The sequence below is a fragment of the Buceros rhinoceros genome, unplaced genomic scaffold (genome assembly GCF_000710305.1).
Source record: "Buceros rhinoceros silvestris isolate BGI_N320 unplaced genomic scaffold, ASM71030v1 scaffold4571, whole genome shotgun sequence".
Lineage (NCBI taxonomy): Eukaryota > Metazoa > Chordata > Aves > Bucerotiformes > Bucerotidae > Buceros > Buceros rhinoceros.
The window spans coordinates 12,247-24,051 of record NW_010394669.1 but is presented as its reverse complement, the minus strand read 5'-3'; the positions used below and the strand labels follow the sequence as shown (position 1 = coordinate 24,051).

At 47.7% G+C, this 11,805-nt stretch overlaps 1 protein-coding gene across 1 annotated transcript in view; it reads right to left on the bottom strand.

The window, feature by feature from the left end:
- Positions 1-1,646: 1,646 nt before the first annotated feature.
- The window catches only part of TSPAN32 (tetraspanin 32), a gene marked incomplete at its 5' end in the record, with an annotated part of 18,253 nt that continues 8,094 nt past the window's right edge, over positions 1,647-11,805 (bottom strand). The window contains 4 exons of the mRNA XM_010145282.1: positions 1,647-1,742; positions 3,915-3,998; positions 5,512-5,604; positions 7,277-7,378. Coding sequence (XP_010143584.1) covers positions 1,647-1,742; positions 3,915-3,998; positions 5,512-5,604; positions 7,277-7,378 — 375 coding nt within the window. The remainder of the gene's footprint in view (positions 1,743-3,914; positions 3,999-5,511; positions 5,605-7,276; positions 7,379-11,805) is intronic.

Here is an 11,805-nt window from a genome sequence, read left to right as displayed (position 1 = left end):
TTCCCCCACTGCTAGAAAGCAGCTATGTTGGTAAGTGCCTATCTCCACTAAATCCCTGCTAGACCAAGGTGGGCTGCTGACTGCCAGGAGACAGCTCGAGTAACACCCTGGAGCACTTTGAACTTGATCCTGCTTCCAGCAAAGTCAATAGCAAAGCTCTGCTGGCTTCAAGCGAGTGGCATGAGGAGCAACAGTGCTTTCCTACCCCTTCAGTGCAATTCTTCCCAACAAAAGATATTTGCAGCCGTGGTAAAATGCTAACCAGGTGCTGTAGGCTGTACTGCTCTACTTGTACATATGGCAGCCCCTGCCTGAGGGCCAGGACCTGTCCTGGACATCAGCATGAGGGTTTCCACATTCCTCTCCATAAACAGTTGCTACTTACTGTTATTCATGGCTAACAGCCACAGTGAAGGAGCAGGGTGAAAGCTGTTGTTGGCTCAACAGACGTTTCACCTAGCTGTATAGTTCACAGCAGTTTTTCCAGCAAGTGCTAAATCTATCACAGTGATGGGTTTCAGCTCAGGAGCGGCTCTGCCTCCTTTCAATGAGAGCAAAGCCCGCCAGGGAGCCATCATTTGAGCTAGACTGAGACCTGAGTTCTTCAGTTACTGAGGCTTTTAAAATTTCTATTTATTATTGATAAGGTGATGTAAAGAGGATGTGGAGTTGGACAATGTATTGTTTGACCTGGCTGGAGATCAGTCCTGTTCCCTTATAGATTTAAACTTGAGTCCTACATCTATGTGTAATATCAAAGTCCTTTTGTATTGTGCAGTGGGTTAGTGAAGCTGGATAAACACAGCGCTGAGGCTGGACGTTGAACAAACCCCTGTGAAATCAGAGTGGCATCGAGTTTTGGGAGGTTGACTAAACCCTAAGGATTAAGCAATAATGGTGTATTGCATTAGCAAGGAGGACTAAGAGGGATGCGTCCTTACGCTGGTGGTACATGTCAGAGCTCATGCACTGCTTTGATTTTCTTCCTCATCTCTACCAAAAGCTTTGTCAATCTGGCAATATGTGAAAACAGGGGAAGAACAGTCAGCAGCTGTTGGATGCCTACATACCCGAAGACGGTCAGAAACGTGCCCAAAGTCAACCTTTGTGACTGTCTGGTCTAGGACAGCACATTTCCTGTCAGTGATGACACACTTTGTGGCCACACTTTGTATTTGGCAAGAGCACAAGATCAGTCCTGGGCTGCAGTCCAAAGCCACCTTCTGAGAAACATTGCACCATTGCGGGGCACAGAAAGCTGCTCAGATGACAGTTCAAGACAAGTTTGGTTTAATGTTGGATTTTTGCTGTACTCTTTTCTCTGTTTTTGTCCTAACAGGCTGTTCATGTCCTGCTTGTGGGGCTACAGCCCCATCTGTCCCCTGGCAAGGTGATCTGCACCTCCGCATGCAGGTCTGTGTCTCAGTCCTTGTCTGGTTTTGGCAAAGGTGTGGGACTGCTCCTCTGCAGAGCGTTGTCTGCTCTGACCAGCTCAGACAGGACAGCTTGTTGTGCAGGAGGAGAAAACACTGTCCCACAGCCTGCCCCCATGCAATGTCTTCCTGAGGGATGTTGTCGGTGACTTCAGACATCTTCCTGCACCAAGAGCTGGCTCTGCCTGGTGGGGATGCCTGGGCAGCGGGTCTCTACCTCTCTCGCAGCGTGTATTTGCCTTTCCGGTCCAGGTTGCTGCTGAAGTGGATGGAGAACCAGAGGAATGAAGTCAGGACCATCCCATAAACCTAAAAGGAAATGAGACAAACAGTTCAATGCTGAACTCATTAAGATGCTCCATCTGTGCAAATAAGCCATCATAAATGTTGCCTGTTAGTTCACTCTGCGCTTCTGAGTGTATGTATCAGGATGTCTCTTTTCTTAGGAGAGCTATTTTCCAGTAAAATAAACACCAATTTCAACACGAGGTTAAAAATCCGAATACGTGGTTAAAGCATCTGATTGGAACTAGCACAGTACGGCTCAAATGAACACCTGAAAACACCAAGAAATGACACGAAACCAGGAAATTCAGATTTCAAAGTCCTACCACAAAACATTCCTTTATGTAAACAACCATCTCATAATAGCCTTTTGTAAAAACAACATAGGGAGAAAACCCAGACCTCCTGTATTGTTCGAGGTAAAAAAAACCAACCAGAAAATCCCCTAATAAGCCCCAAACCCCACGTGTGCATGGCTGAGAGCGCAGAGGACAGTGCACACCCTGTGCATGGGCTCCTCTGCCAGGTCTGTCGCACATGCGGATTCGCACAGGTCGTATCTCAAATGTGATGCTGCTGCAGGGAGGAGAAGGAGGGCTGCATCGACGTGCTCTGCCCTAATGTTCAAGAGCCTTTGCTTGCTGCTTGATCTGAGGACATGTGTGCATTGTTGGCTGGGGGACAGTGACATCAGAGCCGCTCTAGCCCTCGTCATGCACTTCCTTTGCATCCTGCCATCACAATAGTGAACCGTGCAGTGAGATTTCCTCTTGCACACACTTCAAAGACAGCTGCCTTATCAGGCTAGAGCATCACACTGTCAAAGAGAGTTGTGTAATAAAAATGCTCCTGCTTCTGTCTGAATATAGCTACAGTGAAATTCTTCCTATACCTGAGAAAAATTAGAAAGCAACACCAAATATTCACATGTGATTTTAAATTTATAACCCCGTAGCAATGCCTGATGGTTTTCCTAGTTTACTACTAGGAGTAAAAAAAAAATACAAACCTGTTGGTTCCTCTGGGTTTTACTTATATGGAGAAGAGTCTTCTAACCCCTAATCGTGCCAAGATGGACACAAGCAGTAAAACAATCTCCAAACACACATTTGGTCAGGAAAGGTCTTCCCAGCTGGGGAGCAGCACAGAGATATCACAGCAGACCAAACATCCCTTCATGGTGAAGAAACGAGTCTCCTGGCCTCTACTCTTTCCTGTCATGCTTCACCACACATGCAGGGCCCTCATGTAGAGGTAATTACAGTGATAAACCTCTGCCAAGAAGTGGGTGGGCATACGAGCAGGCTTGTTTTAATTATTAGGGTTCTCCAGCTCCAGAGATATCATCCCCATGCAGCCACCAAGCCCTCTCACCGCTGAAGGACACACCCCTCTCAATACTTCATTTGCGCTTTTATCCTCCCACAAATAAGACTCAAATTCATTACAGACCCTTTCTACGCAAGCCATCCTCCAAAGACGATCCAATCCCTCCTCTGCAAGATTCTTCTTCAAAGATGGTGCCAGGGAGCCCAGGCAACTCCCTCTGCTCCTCTCCTCTGCAGCCTGCTCCTTACAAGCCTGAGCATCACCCACGCACTGCCCAAGGTGCACCTTACTGGGTTCACTAGTGGTCGTTAACAGGATGAAGCCTTCCCTTCCCTCACAGCTCTCCAGATCCACTGCTGGTGCTCAGTAGCTCTCAAGATCTTCCAAGATCTGGCCACACAAAGTTACTTCCCAGGCCAAGCTGGGAGGCAGCCAGCAAGAGCTGGGCAAGGAGAGGCAGCAAGTTTCCTGAAATATGGAGCTTTTACTGCATCTCCTTTCCCACAATTGCTGCTGATCCACAAGCCCTGCATCAGCCAGCATGGCCTCAGACTTGCAGGAGAAGATGCACAGGCAAGCATGGGTGGATGAAGTGCAAATGCTGCTGCAGCCTGCTCCTGCTGCCATGCCTAATTTGGGCAGGAAAAAAACTGTGCAGTGAGCCTGTTTCTGCAGAAAAACACCTCTGGCCATCAGCCTGGCCCACACAGGTCCTCGCCCTTCCTTAATTTCCATGGTGGAGTTTACCACCACTGGTTTCTCTGCTACTTCATCTGAAGTCCTAGCTTCTGGGGCTAGTTTAGGATATGCCTCCCCTGCTGGAACCTGCCTCTCAGGGCCCAAACGCAAAGGAACAGACATAGCTACCGTGAAGCCGATGGAGATACCCAGAAGTGCGAAGACGAAGACCATGTGCTTCTTCAGGAAGTCCTGGATCTCTCGCAGGCAGTCCTGGGAGGAGAGAAACACTCCTTACAGCACCTAATGGGGGGCTTTGTACCCCCAGCAGCACTGCAAGGACCCCAGTTAGAAACAGGCAAGGGGGGACACTCAGCATTGCCGGGCTGGGCTGCTCTGTGGGCAGATCTTTTTTCTGCTGCTTGCTGCAAATTGGCAAGACAGACACCCACGGGATATTTTCTGTTACTCCAATACGCCTATGATTTTCTCAGTAGGATGCTGTTCAGGCTGCGGGGAATATGTGTGCACAGGTAAGTGTGGTCATGCAGAAGCTTTTCTCTTTCCACCCACTGGAAAATGAAAAGAGGGAAAGCTGGAAAAGCAGAACATGCCATAATGCTAAATGCATTCCCTGAAGATATGAATGAACAGCTCAATTTTGCAAGGTGTTGGGAGCATTAATATACATTAGCCGTAAGCGTGCCAGCAGCCCCACGGAACTCCAGGCGGTGTTAGCTGAGAGAACCATTTCAAAAACGTAAGAGCATGCCCTTGATGAAGCGATTTGCAAAGCGAAGTAAGAGTGCTCAAAGCCAGAGAGTGAATGTACCGCAGCTACCAACTGCTAAACGCATCCTCCCACCCACCTCCCCCGGGAGGAAACACAAACAATTAGCAGGGAGGAGGGAACCAGAGGCACCCCTTCGGTGCAGCTTTTGCTCTGCTCTCCCTTCCTGATCTTTGAGCGGAGCTCGAGCAGTGCCGTCCTGAGCTGCCTCGTGGGCTTACGCCTGCCTTCACATCACAGCGTCCTGCAAACACTTGACATCTTCACTTAATGACAATGTTTTCCATCGCAACGCCGTTTTGTTTTTTCTATACCGGCAGTTTTTGCTACTTTGGCTGATTTGGCTACTCCAGTGGAAGAAAAAAATTCATACAATAGATTTGCTCAGAAAAATGAAGCCTACACTGCAGCTTCAGCACAGAGGCAGTCTCATACTGCTGCTTCTCCATCAATCCCACCAAGACTCTGCAAAGAGGAGGAATGAAGTGTATGTGATGAAGCTGCTGCTGGGCATCATCATCCTGCTTCATGAGTTTCTGATTTTAATCCCTATTTACTGCCCTGGGAAAAAGGAATTGCAGCAAATGCCACATTTGCTGTTAGTGGGACACTTTTCAAGCCTCAGAAACTAGTGTGATGCGGAAAAGCCCAACAGTTTTTTTGAGGTCAGATACGTGCCTGTGATACCTCTCACTGCACATGCAGGAAGTGAGGAGGAAGCTGGAGGGAAGCAGCAGGATGCAAACAAGCATTTTGAAGGCATTTCTAGAGTCGTGAAAGAAACAGCATCTGCAGCTCTGAGACCTGCTGATCCACTGGGGCTCCTCTAGCAGGGGAATCACCTCCTTGTTGAAAGAAAACCCCAGCAAGACAAACCCCAACCCACAGCAGCTACAAACCATGAAAAAGCCACACTATTACTATCACTAACACTTAAACTCCAGGGAGGTTTGATCAGCAAGCCACACTATGGAATGGAAAAACCCTTTCCCTCACCTGTCCTGCATCTTGTGCCTGGTTGGGTGGGCACGTCTTGCGCTCAACGATGTCTGTGTCCCCAAATGGAGAGTTCTTCCCGCAGCACAGGAACTAGAAGAGAGGAAGAGGTCTGTCAGCCACCCGCCGGGGCTCTCGCCTCTTCACCAGCTCCTGCAGAAGGAGGTGGCAGCAATGGGCCACCTTCCCTCCCTGCTGCCCTGGGCAGGGCTACACCACCGGGGCTGCAAGGAGTGAAGCATGTAGGTATGTAATGGACAGCTGCAGTAACAGAGGTTAGATTTAGAGGATATGGGTGGATCTGGCCCCAAACGTGTCCATGCTCCCCCAGGATTGCTGCCTGGGGCTGGGGCCAAGCCTTCCCTCATGGTCACACCAGGTTTCAGTGGCTGCTCTGGAAAACAATGGGTTGCACAGACTCTTGTTTCCAGTGCTTGTTATGGGCTGGTGGGGGGACACCAGCAACACCCACCGTGAAGCTGGTTTCCTATAACCAGGGTGATCTGGCCAGCTTGGAGCTCTAGCAAAAGGGAAAAAAAATATGGGTAGAAGGACTGTTTCTCCATCAATTAAAGTGGCTAAAATACCCAGCATCACCAGTTGCTTATTTGCCTGGTTCTCCTTGCCACGGGGGACTCTGGGTATGCTGCTCCACAACCCTTGCAGAGCAAGCACCACCACACCTGGTCATGGTTCTGAGGGCCACCACCATGGCTGCAATGAGAAACATTTGCCTTTTTCTGGATTTTGAGAAGCACAGATGAAAGCAGCTTTGGAAAGTACTTGTTATGATGATTTAAGAAAACACAGAAGGATAAAGGGAGCTGCATGGGAGGTGTCTGGAAACAGGCAGGGAGACCTGACCTTCCCATCCAGCCCTGCTTCGTGCCATGAACTCGCTACCCAAACAAGCCCTGTTGTGCGAAGAGACAGCTTTTCTTTATGCCAGGGAGACTCGTTTCTCACCACAGGAGGCATCCTCACTCACCTCCTGTGGCTTTGAGGACAAGAGTCCTCCCTGTGCTCCGGGCAACCACCCTCACCCACCTATTGAGAGATGTCCCCTGTGCTAACAGCATCCTGGGTGGTGGTTTGTGGAGCTTGCTAGCAGCCTCCAGCACTGTAAGAGGCCGTGTAGCCTCTGTACTCCTCAGTCATAGGCTCACAGGTAAACAGAAACAACCAAGTCCAAATACTCATGCTGGACAACGTGGAATTCCTCTGCTCTCTCTACCTGACTAGGGACACCAGAGAGGTGTGCTACTTTCTCGTACCACAGATAGGGAGCATGGCAGAGGATCTGCCAAGTCAGACAAAATATCTGCTACAGCATGGAAGCTTTGAAGACCTTGCATCAAAGCAATGCTCAGGTAGGAGGTCCTTTCTTCAAGGTTGGTCAAACAACGTGGAATTCCTCTGCTCTCTCTACCTGACTAGGGACACCAGAGAGGTGTGCTACTTTCTCGTACCACAGATAGGGAGCATGGCAGAGGATCTGCCAAGTCAGACAAAATATCTGCTACAGCATGGAAGCTTTGAAGACCTTGCATCAAAGCAATGCTCAGGTCCTTTCTTCAAGGTTGGTCAAACCTGGGAAAGGAAAAGTGGAAAGGCAGGAGCAGAATTCACTGTATGTGAATTGGTTCCTGAGGGAAAACATTGCAGCATCTACGAAGCAGAGTGCAGGCAACAGCCCCAGCCTGCTGAAACCGTCAGCAAGATACCTCAGAGCAGGAGCTCCTGCTAAGGCTGAAAGATAACTTACTGCTTCATGGATGGCAGTCAGCTCGTGCCTCCTGAAGCTGGAGGCATTCCTCCTCACCTCCTCGTACAGGAGATCGTACACATCCATCATGCTGTCTTCCACCTGCAATGAAAACAGAGATCTGTATGCGAAAAACATTGACTGCAGTCATCTCTTGGAGGGAAATATGCTCCTCTTGCATCCCCCCAGATGGTCTCCCAGGTATAGCGAGTCAAGTAGTGCAGCTATTAAATGACCAGCATCAGGAGCTGGTGTATGACCCACCATGCACCAAAGGCACCTACAGCATGGCAAGTCCCATGAGAGAGGCTGCACAGGTACATGAGATGCAAAAATAAAAGGGTGAGAGGACCTCAGACAGGTGGCGTTATCCCAGTGATGGAGAAGTTCCTCCAAACAGAGCCAAAAAAATAACAGAGTGATTCAGTAGTGAATCAGACTCTAGATATTAACCAAACGTGAACTTGCCATTTGCCAGCTCCTGCTTGGGTTTCAATGGGAAAATACATGGCAATTGCTTTCAGTGCTGGGAGTCAAAATCTTATTTCTTTCTTTTGTTTCCCCTTGCCTCCTCAGCAGCATCGATCTGAGCTGGCCTGAAAGCAGCACTTGGCTTTCGGAAGGGAAGATCGATCAGTGAGACAGACTGAGCGGGTGGCTGCACAGGGACAGGTAGGCGCTCCAGGAGCAGAGCCACCTCACAGCCAGGCTCTTTGGCTCAGTCTTAAGGGGCTGTGCCTGGAAATTACTCTAAGGGAAGAAAACCCCAGCAGCATGTGCTTGGGGGTGAAACCAGGGTCATTGGAGGAGATTACAGCCATCACCGCAATATTGATCTACCCCACCTGGCTGTCCAAAATACCAACAACTAATGGGGGTTGATAACCAGGGAGAGGAGAGGGGGAGGTTGAGAAGATTACTGGTATCCCACTTGGCTCCATGCCACCAGGATTCAAGGCTGGCATTGAAGATATTCCACAGCTATCACATAGCATAGAAGTGGAGGAGCTTGGGGGTTTCTCTGCAGCAAAGCTGCTGTCCCCTGCCCAGGACACTTCATCACCCATCACAGAGCAATCAGTAGGTAAGGCAAGAGCAATCCAGCTTTAACAAGAGAGCTCCAGTGATGGACAGGCACAGATATTCCGAGCCAAGGAAAAAGTCCTCCATAGCAAGGTGCATGACGCTGAGCTGTCCCACGCAGGTGAGGAGGGAGGATGCTCCTCTTGTCACCCCCATGTGTCACAGCCTGTTGAACGGGATGGGTGCAGCAGTGAGACAAGATCTCTAGCAGGCTTGTGCGCCACCCTTTCCCTCAGCAAACCTTAAACCCCAATAAAAGCAGAAACATCCAAGCTTTCCTAACTTCTTGTGGGCCGTGAAATAGCTTTCCAGCAGCAGCAATTAAATAAATGGATTCAATAAAAAGAGCATCCACTTCCACTAAAGAATTGGATTAAGAATAATAAAAAGTAATATTTTGACCTCTTCTTGTGGCCTCATGTTGCTGAGGAAGGAAGGAAGAACAGAGCAGCCGGCTGCTTGACCCAAGAGACTATCACCCTTTGAAAGCCCCAGCCCCAGTCTAAGATGCAGGAATAAACAGTAATTTGTGTTGTGTCAACATACATACGATCTCAGTAAGGTAATGGTGCCGCATGCGCAATTTTTGCCTTTTTGTATTTATCATTCGGCTCAGGATGCTGAGCTTCCCTCCAAAAGGCCTGAATTTGGGTGAGTTAAAACAATTAAGAAAGGTTCAAGCAAGTGTTCAAGGGTTGAAAGCAATCCAGAAGTTATAACTGCTTCTAAAAGTCCACCGAGAGCCAGGCCAGGAAGCATTGGGACAGGTAGTTTTAAGCCCTCTGCCTTGGCTGGGCACATTCCCCAGAACCTCAAGAAAATTGGCGAAAATGCTCCTTTGACTGGGCTGGCTCTGGCTGCTTCTTTTACAGCTGTATTCTGTGCAATGCCATTGACCATTGAGACCAAGGCTGTTTGAAGGGTAAGACTGGGTAGGAAAAAAATTGAAGGACCAAGATGCCCATACAAAGCCATGGCAGAAAATTATTCCAGCTGTTGGAAACAATAAGGGTCTAAGAAACCACAAGCGGTCACCATTTCACAGCCAGCATGACCACAGTGATGGTGATAATGATGATGTTCAGGTACATAAAGACCTTTAAGACTTAATTGCAGCCTGTTTCTGAGCTTACTTGTGAGCTGGCTTCTCGGTTACTTGCTGAATTTTTCCCCCATTTTGTCAAGCAGCCTCCAAGAACTGAAAACACAAGGGATTAAACAGAAAATGTTTTATAGCCATAATTCGCTTTTAGAATGTGTGTCTGGGCAAGCCTTAGAGTACAATTTGCTGATTAGTCATTCTCAGCATTTCTATCTAATTATTGTATCTAGCATTTATATCCAACCATATCTGAATATGCTATTCAGATCCTGGTACGGGAATATCAAACTACAAAAACATTTTTTAAAGAGTGAATTGACTGTAGTTCCTTCACATTATCTTTCTGATTTTTGCTGGGATCATTTGATTTTGGAGGGGAAACTTGCTGTCTCATACCATGCAGTCTGTTTTCAAAGGTCACAGCATTTAAATATTTCAGAGGTAGGTATAAAGTACTAAATCTTGGTATTTATCACTGATTGTTTCCTTCTGTGCAGGAGACCATGCCACAGAGTGTATGAGAGGTCTGGTTTAATAAGAGGAGACATAGGAAAAAAAAGAAGAGACTACTGATGAACCATCATCTTAGCAACTTTTCTGCCTGGATGTTTGGTTTATACTCAGAGCTCTGAGGCACTGGTCACGTGTGCCAGCATCTGCCCCAAACACCTTGCTAACTCATGCATGCCTCATGATGGGAAAAACAAAACCTGAGAGCATGAGACAGGGGGTTTCATGCCCTATCCTTATTTGCAACATTATTTTATACAGCAGACACAAGTTCATCCTATATTCTGCTAAGATCTGGGACATCACACAGCGAAGAGCCAGACTGCAGCACTGCTTTGCACTCAACTGCCATCCTCAGATTCCCATTGCACGTTCCATTGACACGCAACTTTAAGACCACTGCCTCAAAATAATTTTTTTCCATTTCTTACAGAAGGTGTTGGAGAAAAAAAAAATATTTAAAATAGTCAGGGTGCTTTCTCTCACAGTTAAGCCACAGGATGCCCTCAGTGGTCATGCAGATTCTGCTAGTAACATGCTTTAAGAAAACCTCAGCTGCACCCCATCCCTTAACTCAGACCAAGGTTAGCACATAATGGACCAAAACAGCTGGAGAAGAGAATGTCTGGGCTTCTTTTTGAAAGGTCAAGTGTTCCTGGTGACATGCTGTGAGGCACTGCTGGAGGAGTATTTTTGGACTAAGACAACTGCGCCTGCAACGCTCGTCAGTAAAAACCACCAAGAACTGAAGGTGAAGCATCAGCTGGAGTTTGGCTTAAGAAAAATCTCCAGGTTAAGTGATGTGAAGGTCACACCTCACAGCAATTCTTTTCCTGGAAGAAGCTGGGTGAAATGTTCCAGCTCTAAACTAGTCAAATTGCTGCCTCCCATTTCTGTCTGCATTCCTTAATGAAACATTCATTTACAGCTGATATGAATGGGTTGCTGGATACAACAAATGGAAAAACACCACTCAGACTGATGCAGCTGACTCCAGCTGACTCAGAGTAGCATTCTTCACTTCAAATAAAAGAAAGAAGGAATTTTGAGATTGTTTATCATCCTCTAAACACTTCATCCCCCAAGAGGCAGAATTTATGACTGCAGGAAGGCTTTTACTTTAAGCCATTTGTGTACTTGCCTCTGGCCATTGGAAACCAAAGCGAACGTCAGTCTTACCTTCTTCAAGAGGAAAATAACATTTTTTACTTAGGTTATTTATCAAGGATAATTTTACCTGTAACTGGGTTTGGAACAGGAAGATCAGAGAAGGAGGTCAGCCTTCAGTTCCTGATTCCTTTGCAAGCCAGAGGCATCACTGAATCCCCATCCCGCTGCCAGTGAACACCCGAGCCTAGGCAACAAGCGCTGGTTGCTTAGATGTACATTGGAAAACTAGCATACACTTGTACCAAGGACAATGGCCTGAGACTTCCTCAGCAAACCATCTGTGCAACAGTCGTCGGCCAAAAATCCCTCTGCAAAGCTGGAGCTCAAGGAGCATACGGCGAAAGGAGACAAGCCCCCTTTCTCCTTGTTGCTCCTCAATACTTTTGACACGGCAGAGGAGGAGGAGAATCATGGCAAGCAGAAGGAGATCCCCCTCTCCTGTGGTTCTTTGTGCCTTCAAGGTACCAAACAGAGCGTATGAGCTGCAGCCACAGCACTCCATGTTCTTTCCGTGTCACCAAGAAGGATGTACTCACCAGTGTCACTCAGAATTAGCCCTTCAGCAGCGGCTACCACAGACTCCCTCTCTCAGCTAGAAACTGCAAGTTAATCAATTAAGATGTGAAACTGGAACAGAGTGGTTTAATCACTCAAAATCCTTCCT